Source organism: Moschus berezovskii, chromosome 17, assembly GCF_049115385.1.
Source record: "Moschus berezovskii isolate FMDL1 chromosome 17, NW_MosBer_1.0, whole genome shotgun sequence".
In the NCBI taxonomy this organism is placed as follows: domain Eukaryota; kingdom Metazoa; phylum Chordata; class Mammalia; order Artiodactyla; family Moschidae; genus Moschus; species Moschus berezovskii.
In genome coordinates, this window is record NC_142476.1 from 54,985,871 (window position 1) to 55,003,682 (window position 17,812).

Here is a 17,812-nt window from a genome sequence, read left to right on the forward strand (position 1 = left end):
GTAAAATTCTTGGCAATGAAAAGAGGTCCCAGTAACAAATGGCGAGGCTGTAACTTAGCATCTGTAACTCTTTCCCCATTCCCTCTTTATGCATCTCCTTCCAAAGCGGTCAGGCATGGGCTCTGACATGGATCCTGGGCAAAGCTATATTCTAAAACTGCATGCAGAATACGGAAGACTCAGCCAGTGTCTGCACTGTTTGCAGCACAGCACAGACTAAATCTGCAGACCAGCCTGGTTCTACAGAGATGCTATGTCTCGTGCAGGTTCTTCCAAGCCATTATGTGTCATGCAGGCCAGGTCTTAAGCAGATTACAAAATGAATCCCACAGGGATCAGGCATATAAACCATTCTGTCAGGCAGAAATCAGAGACTAACCAGGATTTCAGTGTTCTTGAATTCTACTCCTCAGTCTTATCACCCTGATATCTTTGGGCTGTCGGAATCTGAATCTTAAACTGACTTATGAAGTGAAGAATATATTTTTAAATGATTATAAAAGCCAAAGAAAAATAAAGGTATTAAAATCTTTTCATATGCAAAATAATGACTAGGTTTAAACAAACTACAACCATCAAAAAGGATTTTTATGTCCCAGTGAATTGCTTGTAGGTGTGCATTGTAGGTGTGTGAGTAGGAGTGTGATGCCTCTGTAGTGGGCATAATAAAAACTTACAAAGCTGGTTAAAATGCAGATGCTTTAAAGAGAGATTTTGCTCTCAGAGACTTTGATCTGGTAGAACTTGGGCAGGAGCCCAGCAGTCTGCATTTTTAATAAGCCGCCTACCTTCCACAAATGGTATCTGAGAAGCTAGTCACGGCAGTTCCTTGATAGGATTTTGAGTAGGGAAGTTGCTGTGTGAATCAGCCTCAGAAGTAGGCACACTAGTCTAAATAGGCCCAATGTGGTTAAAAATGGTGGAAGAGAGGCTCCCCAGGTGGTGCAAGTGGTAAAGAACCCGCCTACCAATGCAGGATACATGGGTTTGATCCCTGGGTTGGGAAGATCCCCTGGAGGAGGGCATGGCAACCCACTCCAGTATTCTTGCCTGGAGAATTCCATGACAGAGGAGCCTTGTGGGCTACAGTCCATGGGGTCACAAAAGAAGTGAACACAACTAAGCGACGAAAACAACAACAACAAATCACACACTGAGTAAGCTAGAGCCTTACAGCAGGAGGTTCCTTGAAACTTCTGCCCATTTGGGGCTGCGCATACACTCAGAAGGGTTGAACACATGAAACAAGTGCTGAACAAATCTGCTGAACTAACAAAAATAATTATAATGTAAGTAATTTTTTGTGTTTAAGGAATGTACTTATTGCTGGCATACAACCTGAAAATGGGATTGTCCTGTTGCTAAGGGTCATAACCGAACTCAGGCCCTCCAGCCTTTAGTTTGACACACCCTAATAGGACACTATGGAGAAGGCAATGGCAAGCCACTCCAGTACTCTTGCCTAGAAAATCCCATGGATGGAGGAGCCTAGTAGGCTGCAGTCTGTGGGGTCGCTAAGGGTCGGACACGACTGAGCAACTTCACTTTCACTTTTCACTTTCACACATTGGAGAAGGAAATGGCAACCCACTCCAGTGTTCTTGCCTGGAGAATCCCGGGGACAGGGTAGCCTGGTGGGCTTCTGTCTATGGGGTCACACAGAGTCGGACACGACTGAAGTGACTTAGCAGCAGCAGCAATAGGACACTACAGAAAGAACGACTGAAGTGACTTAGCATTCTCGCACACGGGGGAAAGGGGTTCTGTTTGTTTGTAACACACCAGTTTCTCATTAACAAAGCTATCAAAAGCCACTCTATTAAAATCAGGGACAGGAAGGGTTAGGTCAGGCTCACTGCTAACTTCTCACCAAGTATTACCAGATCAGTTATCCCTTCCACAAGCCTGGGAGAAGTTGGTCAGGGAACTGGCCCACTTAAATCTTCACACCTAACACCTGCATTAGAGAGTAGAAGGCTGGAGATCTTTTTTTAGCGTGTCTGAGGAGGATGGCCATCAGCTATTACTTTTTATTCACAATCTAGGAAATGGTCACAAATCATAGTCAATAGAATATAAGTATTAACTGGCGGTAGGAAATGTTAAATACCAGAATGAATAATCAGAGGTTTCAGAAATTTCATTCTTTCAGTGCTTTTCTTAAACAATATTTGTACACCTCTATCTAAAATGTAAACTTCATAGAAAAAAATGAAACATGGGGGAAGGATTTTTATTTTAATTTTCTCATATAAAAAAGAAAAACTAGAAAAATGAAGAGAAGGAAAACATGTACAATATTTGTGAGGCCCAATGACTATCATTCAAGGTTGGTTTGATAAGCTGCATTATGTATGGGTTAACTTGTAACATGATATTTAGATAAATAAAAAATTTCTTTTTGTAAGGGGTACTGGAGATTTTTTAAGGTCCCAGGACAATTTGTTTTTAGTGAGTGTGTGTGTTGTTGTTGTTTGTTTTGATACACCTGTAATACTGTCTAAAGAGAAATGGCTAGCTCAAGTTATATTCTAAATTACTTGCTATGCAGAGATTTTAGGATTCTTTGGTAGGAGCCAACCAGTGTTAGCCTGTTAATCTTTGGGTATGCAATGTTGTCTTTTATTTTAGGTTCATTTAAAACTCTTGAAATGAAGGCATCAAAACCTGGCTGGTGGCTCCTAGACACAGAAGTTGGAGAAATTCAGAGAGCAGGGATGCAGACACCATTTCTCATCGTAGACAGAGGTATCACCCAAGAGCCACATTATTTTTTTGTTTTAGCAGGAAAGTACCTGTTCCTAGAATATCACCAAGTTTTAGGTTGGAAATATTCAACTCTGAGAACTATGACATAACAGAGGCATGATCTGTAGCAGTAATTGCTTTTATTCCAACCTAGAATCTGACTATACTGCAAACATCAGTCCACTAGGAATCTTAAATTAAATGGTTCAAACCAAAGGCATTCCTCTCATTTGTTGAAGCAAAATAAAGCATCTTCCTTCATGATTTGTGATCCATGGGGAACCACATGTGAGAAATTCTCCAGACTTCTAGAGTAGAGGAAGGGAAAGATACCAGGAATTCAGTATGACCAAGATAGTCACTGAACTTGGCATTTTGGTATTCAAGAAACACAGTTTCCATCTGTCCATCCACTAATCCAGCCAGCCAGCTAGCCAGCACTTATTAAGCACCTGTTGAGTACCAAGCACTGTGTCAACATCCAAATAGCTCAGTGGCTAGCATTCCCTTCTTTGTTCAGGACATAAATAACATTGTAACTTTCAGGTCAACTTTTGAGAACATCGTCTTATGAAGGTAGTACTTAATATTGTAAAATGGCTTATTTTAAGATACAAAAAGATGGAAATCAATTTAAAAACTATTTGCACTTCCGGATAAGTTGTTTTCCACTAGGGTGTCATTAATTTTCATTTCTATTAAGTATCAGTCTTGCCAGTCCATTTATGATTTTATGATCAGATATATTTAAGTCAGTTGCCACACAGATAGGTGAAAACAACTAATTACTGACCCAGAAGAGGTATATCTTTAGCCATGGAGATTTTACTTTGTTATATGAGCTTTCTAAGCAAAGTTTATCCACTGTTCTATTTCTTGTAGAATGTAAGATGCCAATGGGACTAAGTACTGGCCTGATAGCTGACTCACAGATCCAGGCTTCTGAGTTTTGGGGTAAGTATTGGAGAAGGAAATGGCAACCCACTCCAGTGTTCTTGCCTGGAGAATCCCAGGGACGGGGGAGCCTGGTGGGCTGCCGTCTATGGGGTCGCACAGAGTCGGACACAACTGACGCGACTTAGCAGCAGCAGCAGCAGTAGCATCACAGCCTGTGAAAGGCACCTCCTACCGTTGTGCTCTATACAGCCTGCAAAACCATACATGATGACCCTGCCTCCATGGGTCACTGCTCCCCTCAAGGCTTTTCTCTGCCACATTTTGATAGTAAAACAGCAGTAAACTATCTAATCACTGACCCACCAGAGGTATAATCTCTAGCCATGGGACTTTTACTTTGTTATGTGTATTTTCTAAGCAGAATTTACTCATCACTGATTTTTTTTATAGAATGTAAAGGTGTCAATGGGACTAAACTGTGTAATTTTCCAGCCAGAATCACAGGGTCTTACAGACAACATAATATAGTTCCCGTTAATAAACCCCTTTGCTGTGTCAACCATTCATCTATTCAAGAAATTTTTTGTTCACCCACTGTGCATCACGAACTCCTCAATTTCCTCTCTTTGCCTCAAACACTTGCCAAGATCAAGACGTCAAATGCAAAGGATCATGCATGTGTACAAGCTAAGTCTCTTCAGGAATGTCTGACTCTTTGCGACCCTATGGACTGTAGCCCTCTCTCTGTCCATGGGATTCTCCATGGACTGGAGAATACTGAAGTAGATTGCCATTTCCTCCTCCAGGGGGAAAGGATCATGAGGCTCACATAAATCTGCCCCATAACTTTCTGTTAGGCAGGCACACTCAGCAGAAACCACATCAGCATAACTGAGAAAAAATAAACATGATCTATATTCAAGAAAAGGGGGTGGGTGGTGGTTGACAGCTGTCCAAGCAGAGGCCTGAAACCAAGATTTCATCATCAGGGACTGACTTAGTAGCTGAGGCCCGTTTCCATTGCCTGGTTTCCTAACTAAATCAGAAGTTCCTTTAGAAATCTGATTTTCCACTGGAATTAAATTCACTTGAGAAATTGCTAGTTGGGTGTTCGTTTTGTTTTAATTCTGAATAAATTATTTTCTTCCTTTGTATTTAGGTTATTGGGAACCCAAATTAGCAAGATTAAACAATGGTGGATCATACAATGCTTGGATCGCAGAAAAACTTTCAACAGAATTTAACCCTCAACCTTGGATCCAGGTATGTCTTACTAACCTGATAATGCATGCATGCTCAGTCATGTTCAACTCTTTGCAACCCCATGGACTGTGGCTTGCCAGGCTCCTCTGTCCATGGGATTCTCCAGGCAAGAATACTGGGGTGGTTTGCCATTTCCTCCTCTAGGAGTCTTCCCGACTCAGGGATTGAACCTGTGGCTCCTGCCTTGCCTGAGCCACCTGGGAAGGCCCAACCTGATAATAGTTACTGCTATTGTAATAATAAAAATGACAGTGGTTTATCAATTTCTTCTTGTTGTTCTTACAGTGCTGTTTTAGGGGAAACGGCAATTACCAGGTGCTAGGCAATGGCACCCCACTCCAGTATTCTTGCCTGGGAAATCCCATGGATGGAGGAGCCTGGTAGGCTGCAATCCAAGGGGTCGCTAAGAGTCAGACACGACTAAGCAACTTCACTTTCACTTTTCACTTTCATGCATTGGAGAAGGAAATGGCAACCCACTTCAGCGTTCTTGCCTGGAGAATCCCAGGGACGGCAGAGTCTGGTGGGCGTCCGTCTATGGGGTCGCACAGAGTTGGACACGACTGAAGTGACTTAGCAGCAGCAGCAGCAGGCAGCATTCCAGTATTCTTGCCTGGAGAATCCCAGGAACAGAGGAGCTTGGTGGGCTGCCGTCTATGGGGTCACACAGAGTCAGACACGACTGAAGTGACTTAGCAGCAGCAGCAGCAGGCAGCATTCTAAGTACTTTACATAATCAAAACCTGTGAGGTTAGTTCTAGTAATATCCAGTTTTACAGATGAAAAAACTAAGGCATGGAGGAATTAACTAACTTCCCAATGTCACACACAACTAGCTTCAGGTTGAGTTTGGATTCAATTTCAGGTATCCTGTGTTCAAATATGGATTGCACCTAGCCATTTTATTAGTTTGTTTGCTGTTATTTTGTTCTAAAGAAAGTTAGCTGTACAGTGACTTCAGGCAGTGTGTGTGTGACTTGTTGACAAGGATAGTTCTGCTCAATGGCTTTGCTATATTGCAGGTAGACATGCAAAAGGAAGTCTTGCTCACAGGGATCCAGACCCAGGGCGCCAAACACTACCTGAAACCCTACTACACCACCGAGTTCTGTGTGGCTTACAGCTCTGATCAGAAAAACTGGCGGATCTTCAAAGGGAACAGCACAAGGAATGTGATGGTCTGTGGGCACCGCTATTTCTTCCCAAGCCTAGGGTTATTATATCTTTTTTAAAAAATACCTTTTGGGTGTTATAAATACAAATGGCATTTTTAGTGTTTTATGAAGAAAAGTGATAAAGTGATATGTCTGTATATTATAAACTAAAAAAAAACCCTTAACTTCTGAAATTTCAAAACTCCATAAAACTTGCAAGAAAAATCTCTTTATCATCAAACTAAGTATCCGAACTTCTCAGATTGGCAGATGATATACAGCAGAATATGTGGTTGTGTGCCTTAAAGAGCCCATGCTAAAATTTGGCCACCAATTTTCGATTTTACTCTCACATTTTATTTTGTTCTTTAGTTCAGTGTAACTGAAGGAAGCCCCAAGTGAAGGAAATAGTAGTGTTAATACCAGCAATGCTGTGAGGTAGTGTGATTCTCATGGTTTTTTTTGTTGTTGTTGTTGTTGCCATGCCGGAGGAGTGATGTCCCCCTGCTGGATCTTCCAAAGGGTCAGCCAGGGTTATTCCCAATGACCCAATTATTCCAACCCCAATCCTTCCCCTCCTCCCTCGCCCCTCTCTCCAAAGAAAGCTATCCGAATACAAGGATCAGTCCACCATTATTATACTGATAACCTTGAATCAGTTTCATTTTTTTTCTGTAAATCGTTTACTATTTTATTCTTCTATGTCCTCATTTAGCTATTTCTTATAATAAATCATTTGCACTATAACCTTAGAATAGATCATGAAAACCTTAAATTATGAGTCTTAGCAATCAGTATTGCAGAGAGTACACAAATTAAAGTCCATAGCTTAAAGACTTTTGCCTCTATGTTCATGAGGGTTATCTGTGTATGGCTTTGTTTCTACTGTCCTTTTGTTTTAATGTGAGAATAATACTAGCTTCATAACATAAATTAGGTAGCATGCTCTTCTATTTCCTGGAAGAGATTATCTAGTATTGATGTTAATTCTTTAAATTTTTGGTATAATTCACCAGTAAAAGCCACGTAGACCTGGAGATTTCTTTTTGGGACTTTTTAAATTACAAATTCATTTTTTAAAATAGTTAAATGTTATTCAGATTATCTGTTTCATTTTGGATGAACTGGGAAAGTTTGTGTTTTCTCAGTCAAATGAGTCATCTCTTCTAAGTTGTTAAATATACGTGTACAGGTTATTTGCATTATTCCCTTATTGTCCGTTTGATTTGTGCAGGGTCTGTAGTAATAGTACCTATTTCATTTATGATATTGGTAACATGAGTCTCTTCTCTTTTTTGCTTTATCAGTCTTACTACAGATTTGCCAATTTTCTTTAATCTTTTTAAAGAACTGGCCCTTTGTTTCATTGCTCTTATCTATTGCTTTTCTGTTTTCACTGCTACTGATATCTGCTCTTATCTTTGATCTCCCTTGGCTCTTTCCCACACTGCTCTGCCAGGGAAAGGGGATGGGACACAGCCTCTTCACTGCCCGTAGAGGTCACAGTCCATTCTCCACTTGGCCTCCTCTGTTGACACGTGACCTGGGACCCCGCTCCTCTTTGCAAATAGGTAGGGATGGAATGGTCTCCACTGACACTACAAGAGTGAGAGCCTTATTATAAGATAGAAGAGATAGAAATCTGGGGTCTCTATGTTGTTTTCTCTGACACAACTCCAGTGACGGTGTTGGGATGCCTCGTTACAATCTCATGAGCGTGGGAGTCTAGGTTCCCCTACTGGCCTTTGCAGCTGTTGGTAGGGACGGGGACACAGTGTTTTCTAACCTATGGTGTTTGGCTTAAAGTAGAACAATTGTTGCCTTCTAACAAGTCGTGCTAGACTGCCTTTTCCTGGTCCTGAGGCCAGAGAAAAAATGCTTTTGCTGTTTATTTTGTTTTTGTTTGTATGTTTGTCTGTACCTATTGGTGGCTCCTGATTCCTGGCTTCCTTACTTATAAGTCTGTATATGAGGTAAAAAGAAAACCCAGGGGACTGACACCGTGTTGTTCCTTGGGTCCTGAGAACCCTAGCCAGTCTGCCTTCTTTTCTCCACCTTTCAGAGTCTTTCTATGTTTTCAGTTGTACTCAGCAGGAGGAACAGGGCAAAATTCATCTATACTATCTTCCTGAAGTGGAAGTATTCCCAATTATCTTTTAAGACCAAATTAATTTGACTCAGGCTACCTGAAAATGTAATATTATAATATTAAATTGGATGAAAATTTTACTATAAAATCCCTTTATAGAGAATTGTTACATAACTAAATTTTCTTCTTTTCTTCTAGTATTTTGGTGGCAATTCAGATGCTTCTACAGTAAAAGAGAATCAGATTGACCCACCTGTTGTGGCTAGATACATTAGGATCTCTCCCACTAGATCCTATAACAAACCTGCCCTTCGATTGGAGCTGCAAGGTTGTGAGGTTAATGGTAAGGAACACAGATGCATTATTTTCTTGCTCAGTTCAGTTCAGTCCCTCAGTCATGTCCAGCTCTTTGCAACCCCTTGGACATTTTTTCGTTGCTATTCATCATATCAAGATTTGGGGCATATGGGAGAATGAGTAGGATTTTTAGTTTTCTCCCATTACTAAGGCTCCTAGAAAAACCTCTGTGAAACACTGGTTCCATTCAAGGAATGATCTAGACTGAGCCTGGTTCTAGCAGCCAGAGGGCAGGCACCATCTCTCTGAACAATGTTGGGACCATATGGACACTGCTCTGACCCTCCAAAGAAGGACCCTAGCAAAGAATAACCTCCACCAGTGCATTTTCAATAAGAATTGAGAGTCAAACTGGGTCTGACCCTTCTAAAAGCCTTCCAACCAGGTCACTCAGACTTTAATATAATAAAAGTGTCTTGTGACATTACTGGCATATATTAGGTATTCGATAACTGCTTCCCAACTTCCTGAAACCTTGACTGAACTCTGTATTGTTTCACATTCTATGTAGGTACCCAAGCTTTTCTAAGTGAGTTTCTGTTTTTCAGGGGATGTAATGTGACCTGTGGTATATATAAACCTAGGCAATCATAAATGGCAATAATAAAATTCTTCTATATATAATAAGATATTTAAGGTTCTCATCAACTATTCTTCTCTCTTAAAGTGGTACTTTCCAACATTTTTTACTTCAAAGCATATATAGAATATAACCTCGGTCTCACAGTCTGCAGTAAAAGAATGAAACAGACCATCCTGGGCTTGGCTGATTCAGGCACCACCAACTTGCTCAAGGGGAGGGAGGAGAGAGATCAATATACAAACATACCTAAAACTTGCTGCAGCACACCTACTGGGAAGGTGCAGCACCTTCTCTCAGGGTAGAGGGAAAAAAGTATAGCTTACAGTGGAGAAAGTAACTGAACCTTGGAATCAATTTCTTATCAAAGCAGATAATAATAAAATAAACTCTTAATATTCATGAGGGATATGGAAAGGGCATTTTACCCATGCCCAGATAGCCATGGTATATAACATCCTCCACGTAAAATGCAAATTTTGTATAAGCAGGAAAACTTGAAACAGCTCCATAGCTTAGTGTGTGCATGCTCAGTTGTGTCTGACTCTTTGCGACCCATGAACTGTAGCCCATCAGGTTCCTTGGTCCATGGAATTTTCCAGGCAAGAATACTGGAGTGGATTGCCATTTCCCCCTCCAGGGGGATCTTCCCAACCCAGGGATCGAACCCACATCTCCTGCATTGGCAGGCAGATTCTTTGCCCCTGAGCCATGTGGGAAGCCCTGAAACAGCTCTTTAAGTCATTATTTTTTTTCTTTCCATATGGTATATGATGTTAACTGGTCGTTTGTTCAGGTCATAGAGTCAAGCTACCCTAAAATGTGACATTCAACAATGCTAGTCTGTTTAACACCTCCATTTTCTATAATTAAGCATTAATTTTAAAATCTCTTCATTTTCTTGATGTTTATATAATTAGTATCTATGATAGACATTCTTCTTTTAAGCCTCTTTTTTCTTGGAGAAAGTAAGGTATCACTTCAAGAAAATGTCTACATGACTTACTAGCAAGAACAAAGTGTCTTGTCTCTGTGACACTTTATATTCATAGGGGCTTCCCGGGTGGCTCAGATGGTAAAGAAACAGCCTGCAATGCAGGAGACACGGGTTTGATCCCTGGGTTGAGATTTCCTGGAGAAGGGAATGGTTAGCCACTGCTGTATTCTTGCCTGGAGAATCCCATGGACAGAGGAGCCTGGCAGGCTACAGTCCAGGGGGTTAAGAGTAGGACATGACTGAGCAACTAACACTTTCACTTTCACTTATATACATGGATGTTTAGGAGTACTGTCTACCTGAAAGCAGAGACCAAAGTTTCCATTACTCTCTGAAGGAGGGGAATGAGTTTAGATGTTTAGAACGTGGCATTTGGTGTCAGACTGCCTGGGCTCAAATCTAGTTTCTGATTCTTTTAGCAGTGTTACTTTAGTCAAGTTTCTTTTTCTTGCTGTGTTTGTTTTTTCATTTGTAAAATGGAGCTATTTAAGAGCATTAAGTAATACGTGTATAGACTGAAAACATCGCTGTGATGGTTGTTTTGTTGTTACTTAGCAGTAATATTATTTGTCTCTGCTGAAGTACAAAATACCACACAGGAGTATCGGTGGTGTGTGAATAATCACATTACTTTTCTCTTGACAGGATGCTCCTCACCGCTGGGTATGGAAAATGGAAAGATAGAAAACAAGCAAATCACCGCCTCCTCATTTAAAAAGTCTTGGTGGGGAAATTACTGGGAACCCTTCCTTGCACGTCTTAATGCCCAGGGCCGTGTAAATGCCTGGCAAGCTAAGGTGAACTGTCCCCTGCGAATGGAGTTCTCTCAGTCTTTCTGAAGAAAGCACAGGCCCTCACTCCAGGGAACATGGGAACCTGGGAAGCCAGAAGATCATCCCTTGTTTCTACAGAGTATGATCCTATGTCTGAAAACTAGGATGTGTGTTGTTTTGACAGTTTTAGTTCAGAGAGAAGTTATCATCTCTGTGGTCTTGATTTAGACTAGGGGCAGGCAAAACTTTTCTGCGGAGGGTCAGATAGTAATTTAGGCTTTGAGAGCCATACATTCTCTGTCACAATTACTCAACTCTACCACTGTTACAGGAAGCAGTCATCAACAATATGTAAATGAATGAGCATGCCTGTGTTCCAATAAAACTTTATTAACAAAAACAGGCAGTAGGCTAGACTGGGCCTTGGGCTGTATTTTGCCAGCTCCTGATTGAGACAACTTACATTATCAGTAAATGATTTAGATTTGTACCACCTTCTCTTCTTTGATTCCCTCCACAATCTAGCACTATCCTTTATTTTCTTAAGGGTGTCATTTAAATTCTTTTGTTCCCATTTTTTCAGAACTCTGTAACATTCCTTTACATTGGTGGCATGATAAAATGCTGCTAAACCAGGTTTTTAAATCTGTGATCTAAGTTTTACAAACATCTCACAGAGAGTTATATTGCCCTAGATGTTAGCCCATTGAGCAATTAAGGTAACTTAGTTCTAGGGTAACTATTAATATTGACTCATATTTATTTCATTCTTCAAGTGACCTGGAAAATCAGAATGCCATAAGAAATCAGAACAGTCTAGTCAATCAACATAAACCAAGTTCCCTATTTTCTATCTACCCAATGCTCTCTCTTAAGAAAGTGAAAGTCGCTCAGTCGTGTCCAACTCTTTGTGACCCCATGGACTATACAGTCCTTGTAATTCTCCAGGCAAGAATACTGGAGCCTTTTCCCTTCTCCAGGGGATCTTCCCAACCCAGGGATCAAACCCAGGTCTCTTGTGTTGCAGGAAGATTCTTTACCAGCTGAGCCACAAGGGAAGCCCAAGAATACTGGAGTGGGTAGCCTATCCCTTCTCCAGCAGATCTTCCTGACCCAGGAATCGAACTGGGGTCTCCTGCAATGCAGGCCTATTCTTTACCAGCTGAGCTACAAGAAAAGCCCTATAATATAAATAAGATAATAAAAAATAATTATCATTCCCCGGCAATCCAGTGATAAGCACTCTGTACTTTCCCTGCAGATGCATGGGTTTGATCTCTGGTTAGGGAACTAAGATCCCACATGCCATGCAAGGTTGCCAGGGAATTTTAGGTCAGAACTATTTGTTTCACTTAACCTTCACTTAGTACAAAATGTCTTTTATAGAGCTTCTTTAGAGAGGCTGAAAGTCTAAACCAGGCATGTGCAGGTATGTGCACAAGTGTCTCTATCTCTTTTATGGTAGAGACAAAAAGGTATACACCTACAGAAATCTTCTAGTTACCTATATGCATTCTGTATCATTCACACAACCTTGAAGACACACTAAAACACCAGCAGATGTCACTACAGGGTGTTACAAAATTAACCCAAATTACCTAATACAGTACATTTAAATTTAATTAATTTGCTTTAAAAATATAGTAACTTGTGATTGCAGCATACATATGTGTATACACATGCAGCCATGTATATATGAGTGATGTTGAGAAAATATATATTGGTTATTTCATATAGAATTAAACAAAACTATGTTGTTGTTTAGTCGCTAAGTCGTGTCTGACTCTTTGAGATCCCATGGATTGCAGCCCACCAGGGTCCTCTGTCCATGGGATTCTCCAGGCAGGAACACTGGAATGGGTTGCAATTTCCTTCTCCAGGGGATATCCTGACCCAGGGATCGAACCTGCGTCTTCCACATTGGCAGGTGGATTCTTTACCACTGAGCCACTAGGGAAGCCCAAATGAGACTATGAGCCAGGATAAATCTCCCAAAGATGAAAATTAATCTCAAGTTATTCCAAAACTCAATTAGTCTTTCTGATCCTCTTTCTCCAAAGCACCTAATGCCAAACATGTGATTAGGCATTTTGTTTAGGCCAGAGACAAGACAACTATTATGGCATGTCCAGCCCTGGGTGTAGCTTTATCAAGTCTCTCAAATAACATGTTTGTTTGAAATATCAGAAAAGAAGAAATTGGACCTCTTCTCCTATTTGACATTAGCAATGGAAAGAAAACTGGAGCTTTTCTAAAATAAGTAAGAGAACTAGTATACTATCTAGTTCTTTCCCAGATAACTTCAATAATATCATCATAGTATTTAATTCTTTTATCTTTTCATTGTGGTAAAAGTCACATAATATAAAGCATACTATTTTAAGCCATATTTAACTGTACAGTTCGGTGAACTAAGTACATTCACATTGTTATGCAACTCTCACCATCATCCGTCTCCCAAATTTTTAACCTTCTTAGACTGAAATTCTGTCCCCATTAAAGACTAACTCCCTATTTCTCTTCCCATCCCTCCTCACCGTATGGCCCCTGGTGTCTATCAATATACTTTCTGACTCTATGACTTTGACCATTCTAGGCATCTTATGTAAGGGGAATCAAACAGTATTTGTACTTAATGTATACTTATACTGTATAAATATACTTATAAGTCTTTCTGATCCTCTTTCTCCAAGCAACTAATGCCAAACATGTGATTAGGCATTTTGTTTAGGCCAGAAATAAGACAACTACTATCGCATGTTCATACTTATACTGCGATGCATTTTAGACTATACCATCATAGTATTTTAAACCAACTTAAGAGAAAAATATTTAGATAATTTAGCAATTGATTTTTTTCCTCAGATAAAATATATTTATTTTTTGAGCTCCATCTGTGTGCCATACATTGTATTAAGTACTTGGAAACAAAGCTAAGTCCCTGCCCTCAAAGAGTAAGGAATACAAGTAAACAAATAACTATTGTACAATACGTAAAATATTCCAGAAGTTTCTAAACATGCCGATGATAAATGAAAAGGAACAGGGGAGGATTCTAGGAGAAAGGGAATTCTCAGGGATGAGACACAAAAGAAATCCTTTGACCTCAATGCATTTCTGAGTATCTCGATCTAAAAAAAAAAAGCAAAGGTTTAAACCTCTGTCTTTTCCATTGTTCTAATCATTTTCATAGGCAAACAACAACAATCAGTGGTTACAAATTGATTTGCTCAAAATCAAGAAGATAACTGCAATTGTAACACAGGGCTGCAAGTCTCTGTCCTCTGAAATGTATGTGAAGAGCTACACCATCCACTACAGTGACCAGGGAATGGACTGGAAACCTTACAGGGAGAAATCCTCAATGGTGGACAAGGTACAGGGAGATCTTGGCAAAAAGAAGACAATGTGAAAACTGCTATGATGAGAACAGTACCTCAGATTTGCAAATCGCTCCTGTATTTGATAAGTGTGCATTGATGTGCATCACTCCTTAAGTCTTCTAAGTCCTGTACCTGGTCTTGGGACAGGGACCATGTATACTATCTTTCTCTTTTGACTGATCCACCTACAAAATAATGAGAACAGCAGGGATGGTGTGCGGTTTAACTGTCTCTGATCGAAGAAGATGGTGAAAGAAAGGGCCCTCTCAGCCTGCTTGGGCTGCGTAATGAATCACCACAGACTGGGTGACAAAAGCCACGTATTTCACACAGTTCTGGAGGCTAGAATCCTAGACCAGGGTGCCACCATGGGCAGGGTTTTAGTCAGGGCAGTTTTCCTTACTGTGCCTTCCTTGATGTATGCACACAGAGAGGGAGATGCTATGAAGGCCCTACCCCCATTCCTAGTCCTAATCACCTTCCAAAGGCCCCACCTGCTAATATCATCTCAGTGAGGATGAGGGTTTGAAGACACGAATTTTGGAAAGACACAAACGTACAATCTATAACAGGGCTCTAGAAAACCTACCATATTAGCATTAGCTTACATATATATGTTATTCACAGCTGATCAAATACCTATGGCCATATGCCTTTCTGTGCCATACTGTTACTAAGCAGAAAACAATTGTTATCCTTCCCCACAAGGAGATTAATTTCTTGCAAGATGAATTACTCCATCACACTCTTAAACTCCTAGCTATGTGGATTTAAAATCTTACTAGAGGCAAAGCTAAGGAGATGAACCAAATATTCCAGGAAAGGGAACTGGGCTGAAACCAGTAAGAGGGGGAACACAGGAGTAGGGGATGGATGTTTATTGGATGCTCATCATGGACCCAGCCCTTATCTTAGTTAATGGGTTTGAATTTCTCTCTCTCTAAACCTCTGGTTTGTTTCGGTTGGTTTGGTTTATTTCTCACTGTATCAGGATGTTCTCATAGTAAGGTGAACATCATTTTTATAAACAAATAGTGACTCAGTCTCTGATGTGTGTAAATATTGGGGAACTTTCTAGGAATGACAAAAGCATACCTCAAACACAGTTTAGTTGAGGATGTAGGGCATATGACAGAAAGGATATTAATACATAAAAATGCATGATTGCATTTTATTTTAAATGTTAGTAATAACTAATCATCAGTTCAGGTCAGTTCAGTCGCTCAGTCATGTCTGACTCTTTACGACCCCATGAATCGCAGCACGCCAGGCCTCCCTGTCCATCACCAACTCCCGGAGTTTACCCAAACGCATGTGCATCGAGTTGGTGATGCCATCCAGCCATCTCATCCTCTGTCGTCCCCTTCTCCTTCTGTCCCCAATCCCTCCCAGCATCAGGGTCTTTTCCAATGAGTCAATTCTTCACTGGAGGTGGCCAAAGTATTGGAGTTTCAGCTTTAGCATCAGTCCTTCCAATGAACACCCAGGACTGATCTCCTTTTGGATGGACTGGTTGGATCTTCTTGCAGTTCAAGGGACTCTCAAGAGTCTTGTCCAACACCACAGTTCAAAAGCATCAGTTCTTCAGCGCTCATCATTAGCTATTACTAACATTTAAAATAAAATGCAACTATGCATTTTTTTGCTCCTTATCTGGCACTTAAACACTTGTCATATGTTGACATGCTCTTAAAATCTTCACAACAACTTCTACTAGGTAAAATCTATTATTTCCATTTTGCCAGCGGGGAAAAAATGGAGAATCAAAGTCTATAAGTAATTTGCTCAAAGTCACATAACTACAAAGGGGCTAAAGGCGGAGATGTTTTTGTGGCTGCTTCACAGCACCATATCAGATTTCTTTATTTTTTTCCTATTTCAACTCAGTGGAGAGGTGATATCCCTAAAGAGGTATGTCTGGAGTGAGATTTCATAATTGATTGAGAATCATCTTTGTGATAAGTTGTATGTGTTCATTGATATCCACAGTTTGAACTAAAAAAGATAAAAAATTGCCTGTAAGTTTTTTTAACTGAAATACAATTGATGTACAATATTATGTTTAGTTTTAGTTATAAGATTTCCATACCCATTATGCCATCATTAAAGAGTCTCTCATATTTTGCTTTCAGATTTTCGAAGGAAACAATAATGTCAAAGGACATGTGAAGAATTTTTTCAACCCACCAATCATCTCCAGGTTTATACGCATCATTCCTAAAACATGGAATCAGAGTATCGCACTTCGCTTGGAACTCTTTGGCTGTGACATTTACTAGAATTGAATATTTTAAAAGATAGGAGGGACTCAAAGATATCAAACCACTTAGAGTGGGCAATGCATTTTATAGCTATTTTAAGTATTAAAAAGTTTCCATTATTTCTCTTTTTTCTATTAGAGAATAAAATTTTATATGTGAAAACTTTATGATATAACTCCTGATAACCACTGAGTAAGATGATGACTATTATTTCTGCATTGATTTGAATATAGATAGGAAAACACCAAAAACCAACAAGAAAAGGCTTCTCTTTCACTGATTAAAAATTCTATATAAAATAATATTCATATAATTAACATTCTTCATTATAGTTTTCTTAAATGCTATACATATTAATAAAAGAAGTATTACTTCCTTAAACCACTCATAAACCCAGATAACTTTCATTCCTACATTTTCCCTTAAAAGAGCTATGATTTAAGAGTATAGGTAAAAAACAGTATTTCTAAATGTTTTGCTTGACAATGGAGGAAAAAAAAATCTTACTGCATGAAAGAACAAGTATTTAAAATACCCTGTCTTACTGACATGACAATGATTGTTCTGACCCTCCAGGAGTAAAGATATAAGTAAGCATGTTTTCAGTGGTCCTGCCAGACTTGTGACTCTGGCCTGGTTTCCCTTGGGAATGATTGGATGTATTGATGTTCAGGGTTAGGGATCATTAATAGGACAGATCCAAAAAAATATGGGATGGCTGAATGTGTAACCTTAACTGCATTCTAGCTGGTACTATTAAATACACGGCACACTGTTTCAAACATAGGCTCCCCTAAAGGAAGGCCAATACCCGTCAAACAGATCATCAGAATTCTTGGCCCAAATGCAGCTGTTCCTGCTAGACCTGGCTCCAGGCAAACAGTTGAAATTCTCTCTCAGTGCCCTTTTCCTTATGGCCCCAGCCTCTACCTTTCCCTTCCTCCTCCTCCTCTTCCTTTCCCTTTCAAGCACTCCCTTCCTTGGGAACTTGGCATCTCACGGTTTTACAGATACTGTGAGACTCGGTAACCTTCTAGTAGCCTCTAAGTCACATGAGAGAGAATCACTGGTGAGGCTGTCTATTTTAGTGGAACAAACCACCTAAAACAGCTTAAAACAGCCACAGATTTATTATCCCTCCTGATTCTGTAGGCTGACTGGGCACAGTTAACTTTATTTGGGGTCTCTAGTCATCAGGAGACTCAACTCAGTGTTGGGACAGCTGGTCCTTTGTCCCTCTCCAAGTAGTTTCAGATTCTTTCCTCATTACATGGCTTATCCACATGGTCTGTTCACTTGGTGCCTCCATC

The 17,812-nt window shown here is 40.1% G+C and overlaps 1 protein-coding gene across 2 annotated transcripts in view; it reads left to right on the forward strand.

The window, feature by feature from the left end:
- Positions 1–16,669, forward strand: part of F5 (coagulation factor V) — a 78,320-nt gene extending 61,651 nt beyond the window's left edge. For both annotated transcript variants that reach the window (XM_088845483.1, XM_088845484.1), the window contains 8 exons: positions 2,632–2,748; positions 3,631–3,702; positions 4,805–4,908; positions 5,931–6,086; positions 8,350–8,494; positions 10,731–10,882; positions 14,052–14,234; positions 16,374–16,669. In XM_088845483.1, coding sequence (XP_088701609.1) covers positions 2,632–2,748; positions 3,631–3,702; positions 4,805–4,908; positions 5,931–6,086; positions 8,350–8,494; positions 10,731–10,882; positions 14,052–14,234; positions 16,374–16,520 — 1,076 coding nt within the window. In that variant the 3' untranslated portion in view covers positions 16,521–16,669. The remainder of the gene's footprint in view (positions 1–2,631; positions 2,749–3,630; positions 3,703–4,804; positions 4,909–5,930; positions 6,087–8,349; positions 8,495–10,730; positions 10,883–14,051; positions 14,235–16,373) is intronic.
- Positions 16,670–17,812: the final 1,143 nt, after the last annotated feature.